Source organism: Gambusia affinis, linkage group LG03 (genome assembly GCF_019740435.1).
Source record: "Gambusia affinis linkage group LG03, SWU_Gaff_1.0, whole genome shotgun sequence".
NCBI classification, from domain to species: domain Eukaryota; kingdom Metazoa; phylum Chordata; class Actinopteri; order Cyprinodontiformes; family Poeciliidae; genus Gambusia; species Gambusia affinis.
Genome location: NC_057870.1, coordinates 27887485 through 27911579, shown reverse-complemented (window position 1 = coordinate 27911579; position 24095 = coordinate 27887485). Strand labels below are relative to the sequence as shown.

At 36.5% G+C, this 24095-nt stretch overlaps 1 protein-coding gene across 31 annotated transcripts in view; it reads right to left on the bottom strand.

Moving 5' to 3' along the window:
* camk2b1 (calcium/calmodulin-dependent protein kinase (CaM kinase) II beta 1) overlaps positions 1–24095 on the bottom strand; it is a 75065-nt gene that overhangs the window by 15404 nt on the left and 35566 nt on the right. For 3 of the 31 annotated variants that reach the window (XM_044111606.1, XM_044111576.1, XM_044111589.1), the window contains exons 10-16: positions 22228–22350; positions 22034–22117; positions 20017–20059; positions 16595–16690; positions 10332–10366; positions 4558–4626; positions 675–719 (exon numbers count right to left, since the gene is read on the bottom strand). In XM_044111606.1, coding sequence (XP_043967541.1) covers positions 675–719; positions 4558–4626; positions 10332–10366; positions 16595–16690; positions 20017–20059; positions 22034–22117; positions 22228–22350 — 495 coding nt within the window. Of the gene's footprint in view, positions 1–674; positions 720–4557; positions 4627–8406; positions 8440–10331; positions 10370–16594; positions 16691–20016; positions 20060–22033; positions 22118–22227; positions 22351–24095 lie in introns of all 31 variants that reach the window. The other 28 variants (XM_044111579.1, XM_044111595.1, XM_044111594.1 and 25 more) reach the window with 15 other exon arrangements.

Sequence of the window (24095 nt, the reverse complement as noted above, 5' to 3'; positions counted from 1 at the left end):
CATGTCACTCCGCTTTAATTCAGTAATTTGTGCAAAATTAGCCTCCAACAAGTGCTGAAAACACACACAGAAAAACTTTTCAATAGGCTAAAATTTCTGTATTAAAAATCATCCTTGGTTGGTCTTGTGGTTGAACACTATAACATTTTAATTTGTGACTATGGGTAATCAATCCATAAACAAATTTCACCTTTCGTTCCTAGCTAACCAAGTAAGCTTAGCTAACTTTTCAATTATACTGTAAATTAGGGAAATGCACCTGTATGTAGGGGACACATTTATGAGGAAGTTAGAGTAAAAAAGTTCCTGAACTAAAAACCAGGCAGGAGCAAATAGTTTGTTTGTAAGCAGAACTTCATAAAAAGAAAAATTCTCAGCAGAACTTCCTGCTGCAGGTCTGTTTATTTACAAAACTGGTTTACAACAAATACACATGCAGAGGTAAGAAACACCTTTTAGCTAATCTCAGCTTTTTTAAATAACAGCATAAATATCAGGAGTTCAAATCCTGCCACACTCACACAAACACTAAATCCACACACAATGCAGTGGTGCACTCACACGAATGCATGTTAAAAAAACATGTAAAAAGGATAGGAGAAGGAAGAGGAAGAGGAGGAGAATGAGGAAAACAAAGATGAATAATGAGGTCCAGACTTGGGAATGGCGAATACCTTTGTCCCGTCCACCGGATTATGGATGACAGTTGTCTGAGGTTCCTGGAAGAAGAGGAGGGGAGGTGGAAGAAGATGGAGGAAACGTGAGAGAAAGAGCAGAATATGAAGCAAATGTAGATAGAAATGGTAAGTAAAGAAAAAAAAGAGAGAAACAACAGAAGGAAACGCTGGCGGAGGAGATGGGGGTTAGAACCCTCCAACAAAGCGACGGAGTGGGTGGATGAGCTGAAAACTGTAATTTGGAGTCAGCTCTGCTCCCTGCATACTAGCAAACGAAGAACAGACACAGTCATCCAACCAAATTGCTTAAAATCACCACATCAAACCAGCTTTCAACTTCAAAGAATACGCTGCACCAAACTACCCAAAGACTCTTGTGCAAGGAAAGCACAGATTTCCCCACAGCAGCATTATAAAAGTCAACCAACTGCATCCTTTTTTAAACCTGAACTTATCTGACTCTGTTGCAAAACAGCAGGAACGTATTTCTGGACCAGCCAGCTGTGCATGTAGAAGTTTGACCTCCATGTTGTCAATGACACAAACAAGCAATGAACCATGTGGATTGTCAGAAATCTAAAGGGAAGAATCACTGAGCTCATTTCTTATGCATGAAGTACTCTGTGACATAGATCTCAGAAGGGGTTGGCAAACCCTGCACAAAAACCCCAACACACCCCAGGATAAGAAATAAATAAGAAAAAAGGTCAAGCAGATCTAACACCCTCGATTCAACAGAGATGACAGACCAGAGAGAACGGTCATTTCATGATTATATTCTGGAAACAAACAACTCTGGAAAAAATTAAGAGAGCACTGCAAAATGATCAGTTTCTCTGATTTTCCTTTTAGTTTGTATATGTTTTGAGTAAAATTTAATATTGTTTTTAAATTTTTTTTATTTAACATGTCTGCAAAATTCCAAGCAAAATGTTTATTTATTTTCAGAAAATGCGAAATAGTCAAAATCACAAAAAAGAGGCAGTGCTTTCAAAGCTCAAACAATACAAAGAAAACAAGTTCGTATTGAATTAGAAACAATACTAATGTTTTAACTGAGAGTTCAGAAACCAATATTTGGTGGAATAACCATGAGCTGTTCAATGGGGTTCAGTGCAGTGAGCTCTTAATTTTTTCCATAGTTGTAATTTTGAAATGCTGCTTTGTTTGATTGGTCTTTACTAATATACAATACCACAACTAAATGCTGTAAAAGACTCAAAAATTGGGCTGAAGCGATTAATTGGATTAATTAATTATAGAAATATAGTTGTCAACTAACTTATTTGTTTATTTGCATCTTTTAATGTATTTGTGACATTGTATAAAAAAGGATTAAATAAAAAATTTGCACAATGATTAATCAATAGATTAATTGATAAATAAAATGAGCACGGTGTTGCAAAAACAATGCACCGTTTCAGACGTCGCACATCTCTGTGTAACAAACGTTAGGCTCCCCCTGAAACGAAAATGCTGCATTGTTAGAGATCGACTTCTTCACTTTTGTGACCTGCAGTCCAACACTATTCCCTTCTCATTTCTGCAGGCCCTGATTCCTCATGACTCAACCCCTTTAACGGGTTTTTTTATTCTTCCCCTCCATTTTCTACAGCTGTTCTCACTCTTCACTCGACATACAGTAAATCAGAACCCATCAGAGCCCTCCATATCCTCTACAGCACTCCTCTCCCTGCGGGAAGTGACACCTCTCTGATGACCAATCATTACTCGTCTCTCTCCTCTCTTTCTCTCTCTGTGATGCTCCGGGTATTGCCTAGGCAACCGTCTCCTAGGGAAACAAGCACTGATGGCAACTCAGATGATGATGGTGGCAACGATGAGTGAGAACAAAGTACCTGGGGTGTGATTGCTGATGCCATCGTATGATCCGAGGGAGGGAGGGAAGGAAAGAAGTGCTGGTGACCTCACTTAAGTTCAATTAAACTGATTCAGTTTACCAAACAAGACAGAGCTGGCTTGAAAATATGTATTGCAAATTCCTCCACCAGATTCAAAAGCTTCCAGGTCAGATGATTAGAGGTTTGTGGAAGTGAAAGCAGTCTGCTCCTGATGAAAAAAGATGAAACGCTAACTAGTTTGAGTCCCTGGCAGAAAAAAAACAAACCTCTGCCCCTCCAAACGCTCTCAGTTCCTTTCAAGGATCAGAGAATCTGTCTGTTCTACAAACAGGCTTCAGTTAACATTTAATTTATTTATTTTTTACAAGAGTCTTAAGCTCTTAAATGTAACTCTCCCTTTAAACTCTCTGAGCTTAGTGCATAAGAGGACTTCACAGTCACACATGAGCAACACACAGCCTGGTTTAGAAACACGCTCGTGTGGCTGCACGTGTTGCCTTTTACTCAGCAGAGTAGAAGATATTATAGATCATTATTACATGCTCAGCTGTGTTACATGTCACAGTTGGTGAGATCATGAGAGTAGCATCTGGAGCTGTTTCCACCCATTTATAACTGTGGTCTGCTGGGGATAAGTGGGAATATAGTAGCTGGCAAATGTATTTCACAAGTAAGTTGAGAGAATATACAGGACCTACTTTTAGAAAAGTGGAATTAAAAAAATAAAACCTCAATTTCAATGTGGATTTATAACACAAATAATGAATTTTCTGCAGCTTGGGAAGAAGATTGAAGAGCAAAAGATATTTTCAAAAACTTTGGAAATATTATTGTATTTTTCCTGGTCTTCAACACCAGTTTAAATAAAACAGAAGGCAGATATTAATACTGCACTGATTTGAGTTTTTGGCAAATTACTGCAGCTGAAATTATGCCTTTGGTATTTTCTGCCAATTTTATCATTGTCTTAATATTTTTACCAAACTTAATTTTATTTCTTGCTCCATCATTCCTCTACCTATGATGTCATTATGATTGTTGTGAAGGACTTTTGTCAACTAAAGTTGTTGTAAATGTGATAAATAAATAAACTTTGATTTGACTTGAACTAATTTAGTAATCGATTGATCGTTAGCTGGAGCTTATAGACTCAAAACTATGCCATTTGCTGAAAGAACAACATATTAAGAGAAGTAATTTTAAACAAAACTGCACAAAATATTTACATTTTGCATGTAAGATATAGAAAAAATATGTGTTACCCATAAATGAAGTGGAATAGTTTTAGTTTCACCTGGCTAAAATTCTTTAAAAAATTGATTAGGCATCTTTGCTATCAAGTTTTTTTTTATTATTGCCAAAATAATGACTGTATAGTGTTATTAGAAGCATTTTTTTTTTGTTGCAGATGCATCCTTTGCAACACATGACAAAGCATTCAGCATTCAAATTTATTTTGCTATTAATTTCTTTATTCCCCATTGGGACTAAATCCTAATCTGATTTGTACCAGGTTAAAACTTTATGGAATGGCTGCTGATAATAAGCATTAGGACAAAAAGCACACATAAAATTGAAGACGCTTCTTGTTACAGCTTCTATCTCAATCCATCATATTTGAAACATAAACAAAAAAAGATTGATTGAGATGTTATTTGACCGAATTTTGTGTACCTTTAGATAATTTTGCTACATAAAAGCTCACTGGCAGTCCCTGCAGGCTGTCAGTGTCCAGTCACTTTTAGAAAACTTACACAGACGGGTAAAATGCCACAGCGGCACGAAACCAACCTGAGTGCAAGTCACACAGCATCCCCAGCTGCCACAGGGAAATGTCTCCTGACACAACCTGCTGATTTAAACCCTAACCAGCCAATGATTACCTTCAACTGACTGATGCATACAGAAGTAAACACAAACAGGGAGCAGTGGGGAGAAGACAGAGGGCTGTAAGGCACAAACACACACACACACACACACATACAGACTGAGGTGAAGGGAGGTTGGGAGGTAAATACCAGAGCAGGTGAAGGGATGTTTCCTTTGGGACTGGTGACTATGCTGTTTTTGGTGCTGTTTGTCTGAGGCTGTGCAGGAAAGGAGAGGAAAAGGGAGGAGACAACAACAAGAGTGTTAACAACAGCAAGAGGGCGTGTCCATGCAGGTGTGTGTGTGATTGCTCACTGCATCAGTGTGAAGTCATTGCTTGTGCAGAAGTCTTGAATCATCCTTCAATCGTTAATTTTGCTCCCAAGGAGACATACTTTCTACAGTCAATATTTGTTCAAGTTTTCTGAGGTTCCTTCCAAGCTGCTCCTTTTTCACTCCTTTTCAGATGAATATGTGACCTTATATAGAAAAGGGATTATTTGTTCTTTATTCTCAACTTTTTTCATCAAAAAATATGTTTGCTTTTCGTGCTTTTTATTTTGATAAAGGTTTAGACCATATGATTTTATCCATAAATAAAGATAATCTGTAAACCTTTGGCACATTAAAATGCTGCTGAACTAAACCAGCCGAAATCTGCAAGACAGTCCTAAAAAAAAAACCCAGAACAAAACAGAAGTCAGTTGTACTTTTGTACTTGCTTCACTTCTGCTTTTCAAACATGTACGGTTGTATAATTGTGCATCTGTTTGCACCCATTTCCCATGCAAGTGTAAATGTTGAGTTATGAGTTATTAAAACTCAGCGGAAAAAGCCGCAAAAGTCAAAATAAAAATATTGGAAGACCCTTGAAACATCTGGGAAATGATCAAGGTATTTTTTAGTAGATTACAAGACATTTTAGCTTTTTGAAAGCAAAGCTAGTAGAAAAAAAAAAAAGAACTACACCGCACTGTATATACATGTTTATTAATGTTTCTGGTAAAAATGTGTAAAAAGTCCTAAAATAAGTTAATCTTTTATTCTGCAACATAATCTCACACTGAAATATTTGTGTCAATTAAACAACATGTATCATTCCTGTTTTGAAGAGTGAGAATCTGTTACACATTACTAAAAAAAATGTCCTCAACATTACGATCAATTTAAAAAAGTGACGCATAATCTGAAATGTGCTTCAGTTATATTCCCCTTTTAGGATTTGCTGGGGATGCCATTAATTCTAAAGCAGGTAAGTTTTATTAAAACAATATCTCTTTAACGTATTCTTTTCTTTGGAAGAAATGAACTCCAAAGGTTGGATTTCTCTACATTTTTCAAGCTACAGCAACAACAGATGTGTTTATTTTAAAGGTTGTTTTTTTTTTTTTTTTTTTTTTTTTTTTTTACCAGAAATCCCAATAAAACTGCAGAGTTCTGCACATGCATGCTAGCAAATGGGTTATTTTTTAATATACAATTTTTTTTTAATAGATGAGTAACAAAAATCTCCATATAAAGAGATGGAACATAATCATATGTGAATGACCTCACAAGCATAGCAGGATAAAAATAGGTGCATATCATATACAGTGTGGAGTCCAGAAAGTAGAAGACCGCTGCAGGGGTAAACAGTGAACATTATCTTAAATGTTATTTCTTCAAACTGGTCTGGCTAATGATAATGAGAGGGTGACATCATCTCACAGTCACCAGTGACGCCCCCTGTTAATGGTTACACATAGCAACCATTCAACAATGCTTTTTGGCCTTGAACCTCCATTTTTTTCTCCCATAAAGCTTTGATGAAATACTGTTTAGAAGGCCACACATCAAAGAGCAAACACTTTCTTTCTAGATCACACTGATCATAGAGGTTTGGCATTGAATCTACATTAATCCTGCAGGGAGAAAATATCAACTTGAAATTGCTAAGTGGGGCAGAATACTGGGAGTGGAAGTGAATCACCAAAGTGAGTCACTTTTAGAAAGTCAGCTCCCATTACATAAAATCTTAACCATGCAAATCTGTTCCGTCTCAGCAGTTCCTACTCATCGGTGCGAGGTCAAGCAAGGTCAGTGTTTGCTTACTGCCAAGAATTGTGTGAAGTAGGAGTGAAAATTTTAAAAGGGAAGAGAAAGAAATATTTCAGAAAGTGGGGAAAGTTTTGGCGAGCTCGAATCTGATCCAGTTAATAAATAACGTTGGAGGTTAAATAAAGACTTAATTTCTCTTTCAAGTCTCAAGTTCTGTAATTTTCTATGCTGAGTCATAGGTGGTTTATAACACGGGTGTCCAAAGGGTGGCTCAGAGGTCATTTGTGGCCCTCGAAGTGATTTTGTGCAGCACACTGCAAAAAATGGCAGCTCAAAGTTTCAGGTTGATGTAGTTAAACAAATCTAAAAATTAAATATTGACTGCCTTTCTAAAAAGATACAGAGAAATAAAATATGACAAAGTACTTATTCAGTTAAATTTCATAGTAAACACGACCACAAATATTCAGCAGCTTTTACTCAGACTTTGTTGCACCCTTTTAGAAAATGCTAGTAAACAAAATAAAAAAAGGAAACGTTTTGAAGAATGAGCAATCAAAATTCTGTTTGCATTGCTAAAAATACACACATAAAAATTCAAAGTTAATAAAAAAACAATGCACATTTCAGATATAACTTTTTTGTTTGCTTTGTTTTATTAAATAAAGCAAATCTGCTGGATTTTATGTTTTAGATCTACAATCATTTACATTTTGTGGCATTTGGTTCCTTTCAACTTGACAATTTTGGCCACAAGGTAAAAAGTATGGACATCACTGGTTTATATCTGATTGTAATTATTAATGTCTGTGTGTGTGCGTTCATATGTTAATGTGATCTGCCGTAATATGACATTTAAACACCAGTGAACTTACACAGGACCGGAAAGAAGAGAGCAGGCCAGCACATAGAAGCAGAAAAAAAACATAAAAGCACAAAGCAGCCATAAAAACAGCAAACATTCCCATGCAGTAAACTCAAATGCAAATATTCCCAAACAAATTCCTCCTTTCACACAAACATAACATCAACCAAGCCCATCTTCACCGGATAAATGGTTCCTCATCAACGCAACAATCTGTGAGGAAGACGATCAACTCCAGCAAAATCAGCATTTCAATGGAACCATGTTGGTGGCTTAATATCTTCTTCATGTCATTTGAAAAAAAGCTCACAAAAGGCTAAATTAATTATGCTAGAGAAACGTAATTATTGTTCACAAGTTTCAAGTCTCTAATGATCAAAACGACAGTCTCTGATCAGATGTATGTAATTTGTTTCCATGCATCTGATCAGATGTATCAGATGTGTTGCATTGCTCCAGCTTCTGAATTCAATGCACGTTATTTTTAGGTGAAGTCACAAACACTAAACAATTTCTTCTTTTCAGAACATCATTGAACAATTGTAGCTGCTTCTTTCAATCAAGTTTTTTCTCTTTTACCTCATTTTCAATGTAATAAACATATGCCCTTTTGAGCGTCAAACACTTGGATATTTAGAGTCAAGTTTTAGGTTTTTAGGAGTTGAGCCCAAATCCAGTTATCAGTCTCTTAAGTCACATGACTTAAACAAGATCCAAGTCCAAGTCGCAGAAAGAGTTCCCATTTAATACAATCTGTTTACCTTCTGAGCTGCTGAGTTGCTCTAATCCTTATAATCCTTGTATTATAAGAACAAGGATTGTCTTTCAACTTTTTCCTTCTGAAACTTTGTGCCTCATCTTGACTGGGTCAGTTGATAAAAAAGAATTTCAGAGAAGTGGCTCCTGTTGCAACTCAGAAGCAGCATGTAAAACATAAATTACATTCAAAATAAAACCTTTGTAATTTGGCAATGTACTGACACCGGCTACCAAACTGAATGAAAGTGAAAGAGAGATGAATAAAGCAAAAGAAAGTAAGTTGAACAGCATGACCAAAGAAGGAGTGAGGGCTCAAATGTGTAATCAGCGTGCTCACCATGTACTGGACAGTCGAACTGGACTTGCGTTTCTGTCCTCAGGCAATTGATGAGATGAATTTATTGATGGATGTGGAGATGATCAGTAAAAAGAAGAGGTTGGGAGAAAATAAAACAAGCAATGGTGACGACTGAAGATTAAAACACAACTTCTGCCCACAAAATGAAGAGCAAAAATCATGAAAAGAAGGCCGTCTTTAGAGAAGTCTGACTTGAAAGCTCTTGCAAAAGAAAGGTGGTGCACGCAAGGAAGATATGACATCAAGGAAAAGTTGCATAAGAAGGAAGTTTGCGAAACAGTGTAGTAAACGGACACAAACTACAGGAAACAAGATGGCACCACAAAAACTGAACAAATGAATAGAAAATTGTTTATAACCAATAGAAACTTAAGATTTCTAGGTTATTTCGTAATAAATATAGATACACAGCAAAGATACAAAATCTTTCAGTTGAAATTAGACAAAACTTTCTGATTCAGCAAGAGATAGGAGCTGGTTTTAAGCAAATTATTTATTAAATTGATTCAGAAAAGTACTAATTGCACTGGCAAATTACTGCAATAATAACATGACATTTTTATAAATGGAGCTAGTTGTTTACCTTTTAATCAATATTAAGTAATCGTTGACCTAAAACAAGTTTATATTGCTTGCTAAAAAGTTCCTTGTCTTAATTCAGCATAATAAGATATTTGTACAAGAAACAAGACCAAAAATACTTGGTAAGATTTTGTATTTTTGCAGTGAATCTTTATTTAAGTTTCTAGCAGCAGTTGAGGCTAAAGATGCTAAAGGGGAGCTAATGCCAAAGAGAGGCCACCTGCAAGCGCTGGACAGGTGCTTCAGCTGAGAAGCATCAGGTGCCATTATGCATTAATGATCCAGGAGAGGAAAAAAAAAAGGAAAGTGGAAAACGAACGAGAGGAGGCCCCAAAAACATGAGAAAGGAAGGAGAATTGAGGCAAAGAGAGGAGAAAAAGGATGAAAAGCGGGAACATTAGCAAATGAAGAGGATGACTTTAGAAATGCTTCGGGGCGAGTGTGTGGGGAGCCTGTTGCTAGGCGATGAGAGCGCCGCATTGGAAGTAAGAGTCTATTTCTGTCGTTTGAGTTTCCAGGGTCCAGACTGGCAGCTATTCCTGGAACTGGAGTCACATTCCCTGCTGATCCGAACGAGCAGGAAGGGGGGCGTTCACTCACACCAACACACACACTTAACACCGACACCCACGCTTACACACTCTCCATGTGCAGGCACGCTCACACCCACATTTTCACTTTCTGGGTGACTGTTTCTTTAAAAGGCAAACCGGACATATTGACAAACGCACACCTGTGCAAACTCTACCATAATGCATAGCTGAACGTATGTTCCATGCTTCGGCGCATTGCATGCAGACGCACTGATGGGAGCTGTGTGTGGGATGTGTTACTGCACAGTGTCTCCGTGAGCGTGGGATGGCGAGAGATCTTCATTAAAGGATGAGCAGAAACATGGGGTTAACGACCAGATGGGGTGAGGAGGAAAAGGAAGCAACGAAAGGGAGAGGAAGTGATGAAATGAGGAGGGCTAACAGATGGTTATATTCAATAATGAAGACGCAGATAATGGTAGGATTCAAAATAAAAAGGGGCAATCAGAAGGACACACTAGTGGGAGCAACATGCAGAGCAGATGTGCATCCAGATAAGAGCTGTTTTTAAATGAAAATGTATCTAAAACTGCCTGATATAAAACTCACAAGCCCTCATTTGGATCCACACAAGTAAAAATCAAGCCAAGACAATACATCTGTTTTTGACACAAACAAAAATAAGCAAGACAAAAAAGCAAAGAGGAAGAGAAGACTAACTCTAACAAGGACAAACAAAGAAGAGAAAGAAGGTCTGAAACATCTGAGGGAGACAAAAAAAAGTCTTACCTTAACATCTGCCTTTTTGTTGAGCAAGGTCTTGGCTGCTGCAGGAATGAATCCAAAAAAAAAAAATTCAGAATTTCTGAGTTGTTTTTACTTTGATTCATCTTTCAAAGATAACACTCAACAGTTTTAAGATTTGTGGTTCTCATTTGATCTTTGTATTTGAGCGGCAAAATATTCTGAATGAGAAATGTTATCAAAGTGTGCTGTTTCTGGTCGGCAATTATATTGTATGTGTCATGAAAGATAGATTTCTATTTCGTAAGGTAGATGGACGTCTGCTCACACCTGACCTAGATATTATAGAGAGGCTACAACTTAGAGGAGAGACAATAGAAAATGTAGGTTAGTAATAAAACCAAATTTTCCTAATATTGTACAGCTCAACTTTCTAGTCAATCATTGCTTTTCATGAAGCCAAAATTAGCAGCTGTAGCCTTAGTCAGACGTTGGAAAACTGTTTTGGGTTACCTTCCAGTTAAGAAATCACACCTACCTCCAATTTCCATCACTATTTTAAGTTAGTGACTCATTTAAAAGTCCAACTCTTCTTGATGTTGCTTCCTTTCAAAACAGCACGCACTTCACATAAAATGTGCTTTTATTGGCTAAACTGAATACATCTGGGGTTTTGTTGAGTCTCTGTTCCATAACTCAAACGGAAACAGATGAGAAGTAAATGTAACTGGAATTTCAAACGTACTTTCAAGCTAGAGAGCTGTTCTAGTGGTGAATAACAAAAATAATAATAATGTTGTTGTCAGTGAAATAAAAAGTACCTCGACTCTAATGTTCTCCTCGGGACAAGAAGAAAGCTGAAACAAAGATGGCGGCCACCACACACGGCGGCCATGTAAACCCAACAATAAGCCCTGCCTGTGGAGGCCTTAAGGAGGATTAGTTTTCAGTCTGCTTTCTAATTAAGGGTAAAGAGGGAAGGGGTGAGACGGGAATAATACTTTAGACTCGGTTCTCTGATGAATATTAAAACAAAAAATCCCTTGCAAGTGCTAATGGAAACTATAAGCAGTCTGCGAGGAAGTTCTGCTCAAAAATAGATAGAAGGAAGTCTGACTGCTTTGAATTAACATTTCCCCCAGAGGGGCTCAGAATCTGAGCCAGACACGTTGGTGGAGCAAGTCGAGCTAGAGCACTGCAAAAACACTGAATCTTACCAAGTATTTCTGGTCTAGTTTCTAATGCAAATATCTTGACAAAACTAACTTACAACTAACTTTCCACCAAGATATCACATATTGTATTAAGTCAATAATTCCTTACTATTGATTTAAAAAGTACTTGTATCACAATGTTTTTTGACACTGCCTTAAACAGGATGAAGTTTTGAATGCACGAATGAAAATGTTGGATCTCTCAGAAGGACTGATAGAAATGCCACTTTACTCACATTTGTGTGAATAAGATTTTGCCCACACATAGCCGGGTCTTTATGACAACAAATCTCTGCCACATCGTTTAAAAAAATAAGCTAGAAGCTCATAATTTTAATAATGGCTTTTGTAGAGCAGGGAGCTCACAGCTTTATTTAATTTAAACTGTTAAAAGTTTTAAGTTTTGGTTTTTGCATAGCCAACCGTTTTTTTATTTGTTGTAAGATGCAATGAGAATAATATCTTGTTATAAGTGGACATCTTATAATAACTGGAACTGGTGCTTCTTTTTATCAATATTAAGGAATTATTTATGCAAAACAAGCTCCTATATCTTGCTGAAAAATTACTTGTAAGTTAATTTTGTCTTATTTCAAGTGTACTCAGATATTTGTCCTTGGAACCAGACCAAAAATACTTGCCAAGATTTGGGGTTTTTTGTAGTGAAGATTAAAACAATCATTAAATATTTAAATAAAATTAAAGTTTGGATTCTTTTAAATATATTAGCATGTTATTATGAAAGAGAAGTACATAGATAAACTTAACTGCACTATATCAGGCCTACCATCATTGTAAAATATGTACACTATAACCTAAAGGAGAGCAATCTGTTCCTGTTGGTACATTTAAGTGAATAAAACATGACCGGCTGGTTAAGGTGTCACTCTCAGGTCTTTCTTGCTTCCATGGATGAAATCTTTTCAAGTGGCTGAGTGCAGTTTCAAGTCTAATCAGATGCAATCACATCAGCATCCCGCCAGTTACGTAAAACCACTATTTCTGGAAGTCTGGCATGTTTTCCCTTCTTCTCCTTCTCCCGTTTTTCATCTCCCTCGTTCCTCTCGTTTTCTGAACATCTTGCTCCCTGATTTTTTTTTGTCTACAAACATGTTCTAAAAGTAGATATAGAGAAAAAATTGGATTTCTTTAGCTCTTTTATGGAACTAGACGTTAAGCACATGTTTGAATATTTTAAAATGAAGAATTTATAAAAAAAAAAAGAAAGAAAGAGAGAGAGAAGGAAACAATAAAAGGGAAGCAGAATCTTTCCCATTTTTTTATGACTTTCATTTCTGCCTCACTGATCACCTCGTGCTTGATGTAAAATTTTATTTTCAGCAGTAAAGAAGGGGAGAGGAGGCAAAGGGAAATGATAAGTAAGCACAATATTATCCAAATAGAGGAGAAAGTGAATGCACTCTGTTCCCAAAACGCTGCCTGCTTCTGAAGAAGAAGAAACGAGGTCAGAAAAGAGTCAAGTTCATGCTCTCTTAATCTCTGGTGGTTTGTTAAGAGGAGAGGACTTGAGAGACAAGAGGAACGGTAAAGTGTGTGGGGGGAAGCGAAAGCAGTCTCACTGAGCCTCCAGACGTTAAAGATGCACATGAAAGACAGTTTTAGACACAGAGCAAAGTGAGGGAGCTCTGAGGAAACCTGAAAAATCTGAATATACGGGAGGTCATTTGATACTGGAGGAGAGGGAAAACAGGGGATGGAGGACTGGGGGGCGCTCCTTACCTTGCCAAAAATGACACATGAAGCGAGAAGAGAGAGGAAGAACAGATTAAAAACAAAACGAACAAGAATCCGTCAAAAATAGCACGATGCATCACTGCAGGAACAGAGCAAGGATGGGCATGGATTCACATTAACAGGCTGGAACAAGCTGCACTCAGGTGCAAGACTGCCTGGAGTACCCTCTCATTAAAACAGCATTTACTGAGCTGCTACATGGTGACTGCATGTGTGTGTATGACGCATAAAATAGAACAGGGCCTCCAGTAAGCTGGTGAGGTAGATCACTATAAATATTTGAGTGGAGCCTCATGGAGGCTGAGGGACATGGAGAGGACCGAGGGGTCCCGGTGGACCACCGAAACAAGGACACAGCTACTACTTACATGTCCTTAGCTGACAGCAAGTCTGTCATGTCGGAGAGTTAGTACAGTGTGTGTAAGTGGTTTTCATCGACAGTTTTTTCAAGAACAAGTGGGGTACAAGTTTTACTGTAAATCATTAGAAAGGTCCGAGTGATCTACAAAGATTAATTGTAAAAACCAAGAGTATCTCAGAAGACTTAGCTATGATCACATATGCACCTTATGAAGAGTTTGTTGTGATTAAAAACTAGAAGACTTAGCTGGGAAAACCAAAACAACAATTGTAGCCCAGAAAACCCCTTATATAAAACTCACATCTTGCACATTTGTATACTTTCACTTGAGTCTCAACCCAAGAGGTTAAACTAAAACCTCCCAAATTTTTAAGTCACAACTGACAGGCACTGCGCCGTTACATAGCAACCCTAACAGAGCCCCAGCACATTTGGTCAGCTGGTTTTCCCACTGCATGTGCTGTACAGTGGCTACTAGAAAAGTTCTTTGTTTTTGTCTTACCATCCAGAAACCACATGCTACATTCTTGTTAGTTGTGCAGGAGGCTCTATTGTTGCTTTTCAAAGATCTACAGGGGGCAGCTTCTTATTTGGATTTAAAGAGACAAAGGCTCTAAAACAGCCCAGTTTGAAAGCTCAAAACAGGCAGATCTGAGGAGACTGAAATCTTATTCTATAATAATGATTTTGTGTAAAAACCTAACATGTTCAAGGAAGCATAAAAGGTCATCTTTAAGATATCCAACTTCACAATTACCCACAACTTTGTGTTGTTTAATTAATAAAATCCCATCAAAGTCTATGTTGAAATGTGGGAAAATGTGGAAAAGATCAATGGGTATAAAAAACATCACAGAACTCTGTGTGATAGTTTTCATTAACAGAGATGAAAACTATCACGGCTTGATATCAGCTGTGATATCAACGCAAACTAGGTCAGTATTTTAGTCCTATATTGGTCCAACTGAAGCGGATAAAAAAATAAATAAAATCAACAGATCGTCTTTGCTTCAGACAGTCTCAACAACAATCCTTCACAGACACATTACAAACAACTGCGACTTTGACAAGGTCAGAAATTTAGTCTCAAAGGAAATTGTTTGGTCTTTCTTTGTGTTTATGAAGCATTAAAGTCCCAGGCTGTGTTCATACCATGCTTCATGTTACAGAGGTCTTTCTTCATCATACTTAGGCTAATCAAAGTAAAATAGGTTGTAATCACATTTCCATTGACCGAAAAGTTTCTCTGTGGGCATGCAAATATAAAAAAAGATGCTTAGAAGTACTATTAAAAGCTCCGTTGACACCATTAAAATGTCAAACGGAGGTCAATAAACTAGCATCCTAAACGTTTTGGACGATGTGAGCATGCCCAGTCTTGCATCATCTGCAGTGTTCATCATGCACCAAAAATCCCTTTTGTGCAGCAGCGCATGCACCAGTCCAGTGCCCCATGCAGCATTCACTGGCAGCTCTCGGGCAGCTCCATCCTTTAAAAGTTGCAGGGGGGGAACTTTCCAGTGTCATTGTCCGACAGAGAAAAGAGAAGAGAGGAAGAGAAGAGTGAAGAGAACACCTGAGATGGGAGTGACACAGTGGGAACATGGAAACCTGATGAAAATATGGAGACGAACCCGGTGGCGTGAAGGACGAAGATGAAAATCAGAGAGGTGGAAATGTTTGATGATGGGATAAAAGGATGGATGTAAAACGAGGGGATGAGACACATGAGATGATAGAAAGAGATTGAGAGGAAACACAGGGACAGAACATCAGTCTGACTGGAGCAAGGCCATGCTCTGTATGAGAGAAGAGGACGGGATGAAATGGAGTGATGACAGAGCAGTGATCGGCACTGAAGCCACACCATCAGATCTCAGACAGGAAGTGACATGAGCGCTGACATTCGTAGCTAGGCTTTCATCCGCTATATCTTATTGTAAAGGACTGAAAAAAAACTACAAACGACAGAAAATACTTTTAAAAATTGGCTTTTATTTCAATGAGTTATGTGTTAGAGTATTGGGGCTAACCAACGAGACTGTTTGTCAAATAAAGAATATAGTAATGTTATAATATTACCAGAATAAAGAATGTCCTAAAGTAAAGATTAAAAGTCATTTTAATGAGTAAAAAGCTTTGATATAGTTATTAAGCTATTATGTAACCACCTTTGCATTTTTCTTCTTCAAAACACTTCAAAATCCTGCTACTGATAATAAATTGATGCTGATATATTGAAAGATTAAATGTTTCCCATCTGTAAAAATTGCATCAAACCATAAATTCATAAGATGCTCAACTTTGTTTTTCTAATATTGAGACATTATTCTCATTTTATTTCGACTTTATTGTTGTAGAACTTTTTTCTTGTATTACTACGACTGTATTCTTGTGATGCAATAACTTTGGTCTCATAATTTAAAAAAATGCCATAGAGTTGGCCTGAACTAAACGTCCAAATCAAACAAGATGGCCGCCTTGGGCTTGCTGACATCATAGGAGCGCATTGATGGAAAATTAAATCTTCAAAATCCAAAATCTAATTCATCAATAAAATCTGTTTATTGCCCATCCCTTATATAAACAGTTTTGTATATTTATATAATATTCAAAGTATTTAAAAGTATAAACTTAACTCACAGTCCATATTTTTGTCTAAAAGTAAATTTAAACATTGGAAACATTGACTTGCATGAACAGAATCAGCTGAAAAACACAATTTAGTCTAAATAATTGGATGAAAACTAAGCTAGTCCTGCATCTGATGATTCGATGACAGATGTAGTTAGCAGTGTGGTCAGCCATCATGCTCTGAACTCCAATGCTCAGGGAGAAGAAAAGGAACTAAATGAAATGAGAGTTAGAGAAAGTTTTAGAATGAGGTCAAAGATAAAAAAAGAAAAAAAAAATCAAGAGAACAGAGAAGGAGCAGAGGGGGAGCGGGGTGGCATGCCCTGGGTGCGCCACCGTGCTACCTTGTTCCACCAGCCCTGCGGTGGTGCCGGCGGCTGCGGCCACAGCTGCCGCGGCCGCAGTCACAGAGGCTGGAGCGGTGGTCTGCCTGCTGCCGACTGTTAAAAATCCAAAAACCCAGTAACACGTGAAGAAAAAGAGTTAGACATTAAAGGAGAAGGGAGAAAGGGATCAAAGAGGTGATAGAGGAGGGAATGATGGGAATTCGAGAGTGATGAGTGTGAGTCGGTGAGCAGGGCGTGGAGGACAGGAAGGGCTCACTGGTGGGGATCCATTTACAGTTCCGGTGAGAATTTTACATCAAGTCATCACTGGCAGGAATGTCATTCATTTTAGTCTTATAAAAATTTACCTCAATCATTCTTTTCCCAGGATGGAGTAATTATAAGTCAAACTACTTTTCAAAAACAATACTGACCTACTTATACATACATATACAGGCCCTTCACAATAACAAATTTTGCTGGACAATAAATTGTCCCAGAAGTTATTGCAATAACAATAATATTGTTGTTTTGAGAATATTTTCAAGTAGTACAAAGGTAATGGCATAATAATACAAGAACACATTGTTAAAGTTCAATAAACATTACATTCCACTGAATATTTAACACTGGAACTGGTAGACATATTAAATATCCAAAATATAAACAAAACAACAGAAATAACAGTTTAAATGAATTCAGCTCTCATTTATACACACATAGAATTTAAAAGTGTTACTTTCTTGTTTGGTTTGCTTTCTGGGTTGCTTCAAAACATTAAAACCAATTTAAATACAAGAAATAAAAAATGTGGCTCCTCTTCAAAGTAATAGGGAAAATGGAGGCTCAAGAAAGATACAGGAGCTTGTTTTAAGTTAATAATTCCTTAATTTTGCTGTAAAAGTACTTGTTCCATTGGCAGATTATTTCACTTGGGAACAATATTTTGTTAAAAGAAAGTTATCTAACCACTGGAAGTAGCACTTTTTTATCAATATTGAGAAATTGACTTTTAAACAAAGCTCATGTATCTTGCTGAAAAGTTACTTGTTAGTTTTGTTTTATTTCAACTATGTTAAGATATTTACACAAGAAACTAGACCAAAAATACTTGGTAAGATTTTGTGGTTTTGCAGTGCAGCAATGTTTTATCTCAAATTTATTTATTTCAGTGAACGGATGTGAAACTGTATAATTTTGACTTTATGTGGATTAGATCCACAAACAGACACTATATTTTAATGTGTTACTCTTGTGTACAATACAATCACTCCATCCTGGAAACAAAAAGATTAAAATAAATGATTAAAATCCTAAAACGCAGCTGGCATTCATGCTCATAATGAGCAAATGTTGACTTCTGACTGAGATTGTGTGACCAGAGACAATATTTGGAGGTTTTGGGAGAGAAAAATGTCAGGGAGAGAGAAACAAATCTTTTGTCTGTTTGAAGCTAAACACTCTACTGCATGTTTTCTCAGTAAAAGCCTTAATGTTAGTATGATGATAATGGTAATGATGCCATTTTTAGCCAGTGTTAATAATTATGTGGCAGTATTAGTGCTTGCTGACCTTAGAAACTGCCGGTATTATTTGACGCATGAATGTGGGCTGTATTTCATTTTACAGGTTCAAAAGCGGACAATTGAAAATGTATTTTTTTTTACTTTTTATGGTAAAAAGTATTACATCAACATACGAAAAATAAATAGCACCGCCTCTGTTTGTCCAGCTGCACTTTTTGTGTAATGGATGACTCATCAAAGATGCTGGAAATACAGCAGAAAGAAAATGCTAAAAGTACTCATTGCTTTGATTTACTGGGCAGCTACACCCTTCCACTGATGGCTCAGATGCTTTTTAAAAAATAAAAATAAAACTTTTAGAGTTCTTTCTCATTCTCTGACTCATCCACCTGATGGCCTCACACTTATAATGGAGTACCAGTACCTACGAAAATGAAAAAGAGTGAGAAAAGGCGCTAGAGTGAGGAGAAACAGCCGCGCTATACACCTGGGTCAGCGTGAGCGTGTGTGGCTGTGGGAGTCGGCTGAGTGCTTGCAAAGTGGATTCTGAGACAGTTTCCAACTGTGCAGCTTACAGAGTCAGAAAGCCCACTGTGAGTCATGTTTACTAAAGCAGCGTGTCAGCATAGGCACATAAACACACACAGAACGCACACATTTCACACTGACACAAACCTTTAATGATTCATTCTAAATGAAGGTCAAATATTATCAGGAAAGTTTCAGGGCAATTCGCTCCAGGCAGGATTTTATTTTGAAAAGTTACGTTTTCTCCCAGTTTGAGATTCAGTATTACGTTGTAATTCTACAACTTTTTATTTCACTGACCACAACAAAGTAGAAAACGTCCCACTAACAGGAACTGCTGAGTCACTTTTAATGCTTTTCATCAACTGTTGATTCCATGTTGCATTGTGTTTCTGTGTTTGATATGATGTAAAGCACTTTGAAATGCCTTGCTCCTGAAATGTGCTATACAAATTAAATTTGATTGATTGATCAATAATTAAAGTTAAAAACTGATAAATCCCACAGAAATGTCAGCTACTAAAGCATTTAAAGACAATGAGAGGCAAATAATGATTCTGTCTCACTTTATTACTCTGCAGGTTCAAAATCCTGTTTAGGATTTTTACAGGGATATACAGACATACAAAAACAACAACAAAGACACTATGCATCTTTAGCTTTAGGATCAATTTCAGTGTTCCCTTTATTCTATTAGAAAAGTATCAAATTAAATACAAAATACTTTGTCACTGTGCTTTGGACCAGAATTCCCAGCTAGCATTATTGATAAATACTGATTTAAGAATCTTTTATTTCTGATCAGTAAGTGGAGCACAACACTCTTCGGTGTAGAAGTGGGAGGAAAGATCAAAGATACTTCATTTTAAGTAATAATGGACCATTTTCATATTTGCAGATCTGTTTCAGACTAATTTGAGAGTCAGTGGATTTAAATTTGTGCCCGTTTTGGCGACGTCTTGTCAAATTGGAGCAAACTACTGCTGATACCAGGAAGGCTAAGTAGTTTTGCTTTAACATTTTGACCTTTTAACCTCTATCTTGGATCGGTGAAACAGTTGTTTTAAGAATAGCTGAGTAAATCGAATAAACAGTTATGGTTAAAGAAAACACTGAAGTTGAGCTGCGATGAAATGATAATGTGATTTTGCCTTTTTATAACATGCTCTAAAAACTTCAAATTAACATTTTTAGGTTAAGGGAGAGAAGTGATTTGTTGGTACCTGTATCAAAAGGTGCATGCCATCATTTTAGCTTTCTTCCAAAATGACGACATGCTCCAATCACAACGCAACAGACTTGCAACTCAACAAACTTTTTAGTTACACTGAAAGCTGGTAATTGACTTTTGTTACTTTAGAGGTATAGTTAAAGAAATGGTCTTACCTGAGAAATTTCGGGAAACCAGCATGGTTGTAAGAATTGCCCCCTAAGAGGAGCGAAAAAGCACAAAAACATTTTAATCATAATCATCTTTATATAAAACAACATCCATTGTGCAGTTCATTTATCAACCATTGTCCAGATCTTTTTACTTCTTCATTAAAATTGAAAACAAAGATGAATTTAAAAAAAAACAACAACTCCTGAATCAGGCTAAGAAATTAAAAATTTAAGTATTGCTGTTTTCTGGAGAATTGTGAAATCTACTTAACTCACAATCTAACTCACTTTTAGTTTGATATGACTGATAAAATTGTCATTTCAAATTGAAGATTCAACCAAACTAGAGAAATTGAAGGGAAAAAAATATAAAAAGTTCTTAGCTGGAGCTACAAACACTTTTTTAAATTCTTGATTTAACATTAGAACATCAGTGAGAGGCCAAAACGGTGATGCACAACTACATTTGGTGTAAAAATAGTTCAATAAATAGTTCTATTGCATGTCCAGCTACAGTCTTTTGGGTTTTATAAAACTTGTATCATTAAAAGAGGAGAGTGCCTCAAATGTTAATGGCACATTTTGAAATTTAACCAGATGCAGTCTATTCAACACCACATTTTCTTCATCTTTCTCGATTTCAAACTTCAATTGTCACATTTACAGTAGTTTGTGACTAACAAATAGAAAGAATCGATTATTCCTCTAGAATACAGGCCGCTGGTGGCCCCACTTGATGTTTTAATATTAAAATAATTCAATTTTGCTTTTTGTTAACTCTAATCATCTCGTTGCCCGTTTATATTTTGAGCGTGAAAAGCCAGAGAGAATTGGTGGCAGCTGATGGCATGTTGGTTGAATGGTGCAACATTTGCCTGCAGCCACCTGCTCTTCTGTTTCCAGCTTCCTATGAGCTGGTATTTGACCCGTGCCAAGAGAGGCCGAAAGCAACAGGGTAACAGTGTCATGCTCCAACGGTTAAGCTGTTATATCCACACAAAATGTCAGCAATAAATCTGCATGAAAGGAAAAGTTTTGGATGCAACATAACTTTGCTCTTTTTACCTCATTTTAACTATAAAGTCTATCTGAAGGTGACCTGTCATAACCTTCTTTGAACAGGTTATGACAAGTTAGGTCATAACTTTTGCACAAAACTATTCATAGATAGCAACATCCAGGAATAATATTAATAATCTTTTGTCACTTCAAATTGCTGGCCACAAGCCCCAACTCAAAGTTTACACTCGCACGTGAAAATGGCTGCAAACAGGTGTGCAAATATACATCCGTATATTTTTGAAAAGCAGAAGTGGAGTCTCTAGCACAACAACATCGAATGCAGCAAGAGTTTCCAGATGGTAAGTCAATGACAAAACACATGTCTTTTCCAGCAGCCATTGTAAAACCAGTTGACCAAACATGCCAGAGCTCCTTTTGGGTTGCTAGGCGATGGGCGGGGCAAGTCTGGGGTTGCTAGGTAACAGCACAGCGTGACCTTACATTCGGGAGATTTTTGAAATGGATTACTTTTCAGACACCAAAAAATATTAATTTATTATCAAAAATAAATTTTCTCTGTTTTATAAAAGCAGCAGAAACCTAACAAGGAGCGTGAAAAGTGCCAAACATGAACTTTGCATAACAGGTCCCTTTAAATATATCATGCGTTCATTATCTGATATTTGTGCTTTTATGAATTTTTTTTTTATGCATTTATTTTATTGTTGTATTGCAGTTTTGCCCCTGCTTCCAAGATACATTTTTCCTATGGGAGACTAATAAAATTACCATATCTTATCTTATTATATATCATCTAAGGGAAATAATTATTTACTTAACTGTATATTCAAAGCAATGTGTGCTGTTCTCACAAATACAGGCATAAATACTGAAATTACAATTAAGATTTGAAAAACATAGACAAGAAGAATATAAAAATTTATTTAATTTCAGCTCACATGAGAGCGTTTTAGAGGAGAGGAGTGAAATGTTGGAGACTAAAAGCATGCAAACAAACCTTGAGTTTCCTCCTGGCATTGAATTTCTTCAGGCACTCCACAGTCTCCTGTCTGTGCATCATAGATGCCACTGTGGATCGTTGCTGGGAAGAGAAAGAAAAGCAGAGGACATGATAAACAAAAAACATGAAAACATTCAGTGTTGTCATCTGTAAGCTTGAATTTAGTTAAATACAAAGACGGGACCACTTACGCAGACCCATGGGTGCTTAAGAGCCTCCTGAGCAGTGATCCTCTTGGCTGGGTTGATTGTAAGCATCTGATTGATCAGGTTTTTCGCCTCTGGGGTGACTGTATCCCACTCTGGGGATGGAAACTAGAAAACACAACAATATATCCCTAAATTAGCTGATAATCCAACAATAGAAATGTTGGTTGTTGCTCATGTTTGAATAGAGTCAAACTTCTCTGCACAGTTTTAAAGGTACAACTTACGACATTAGTGAAATACAAGAAGATGCAATATAGCAGAACAACGGATGTCCAAACACACATAAATCTAACACGAAACTCAATTTAGAACTACTTAACAGCTCATACTGATGAGTTTTTTTTACTGGTGTTATCTTAGCACCAGTTCTTATTGTGAGACAAAGAACTGGTTTCACTGGGGTTGTATGAACCAAACCGCAAAACAATGTTTCACTTTTGATTTACGAACTAAAAAAAGCAGAAATATAGACATGCCTAGCTTCAACAATATTAAAAGTCAGGTTAGTTTTGCAATAACACAAGTGTACTGTCTCCAGGCCTTTGGCTGTTTGTTTTAATACCAGCTGTCATGTAGCGAATGCGGCTCAGTGCACTGCATAGATTTACATTGACAGCTGATATTTTTAGCTCAATTTATAAATGTTATTTTAAACCTAGTTTATAAACACAGGTTTTTATGACTTTTTTTTTTCTTGTTAAATATTTCCAGCTGGTATTTATAAACCCAGATTAAAACCATTCCAGGTTATAAATAAATTAATAAAGTAAGTATTTACAATTTCAGATTAAGACTGTGGGTATTGCAGTTCAGGTTAACAATCAGTCAGACATGATTTTACAAATGTAGAGTTAAAATAGAAATTATGTCTAAAACAACCACTATAAATTAGGTATATTATGTTTCTCAACACAGATGTTTGCTTCTATTGCAAAGTGAATAAAAACACACACTGCACAGTGATCTTCTACATAATTAGCTTACAACAGAGAAAGTTTTAAAGATTTTACTAAAAACGGCATTTTAAGTTATGTGATCAGTGCTAATCAGTCTCAGATTAACACTGATATGTCACTGGTGGAAAAACCCTAATAATAATAACAATAATAATAATGATAATAATAATAATAATAATAATAATAATAATAATAATAATAATAATAATAATAATAATAATAATAATAATAATAATAATAATAATAATAATAATAATAATAATAATAATAATAATAATAATGTTCTGTGAAACATTTTATCTCAACCCTGAGATAAAATGTTTGCCAGCTGTACTTCGGTCTTCTAATGTATCTGATGTAAAGTATAATATATTGCATTTAGTGTTAACAATTTATTCACACTTAATACTAAGATTACTGTACATTAACATACATCCAACATCTCACTCCTCTCCTCTAAAACATTTCATTACACCAGAAGTCTTTAAATCTAAAGAACAAAGATTTTGTAAATATTTGCAAAAACAAGCCGCATGATTTCAGATTCGCATTTTAAATAAGATTTTTACATCTGATAAAACACCCTACATTACAGTAATTTTAAATGCATCAATTTCATATTTTTGGTCTCTATAAGATAAATATAGTGCCGAACATCCCTAAAATAGCCTTCCATGATTAAATGTTCAAAAGAAGATATCATTCTCTGTCTGCAGGAGTGAAGCTCTCTAAAGAGCCAGACTGTATTTGATTGAATGCTTCAATTAATTCATGCATACTGCTCACTGTTCCCGCCCCTGTGCTTTGCAGGGACCGTACTCATCTACCCAACATGGCTGCTCAGGACACAATTTGAGAAGCTTGTTAGATTTTCATAGTGCAATAAAAAAAATT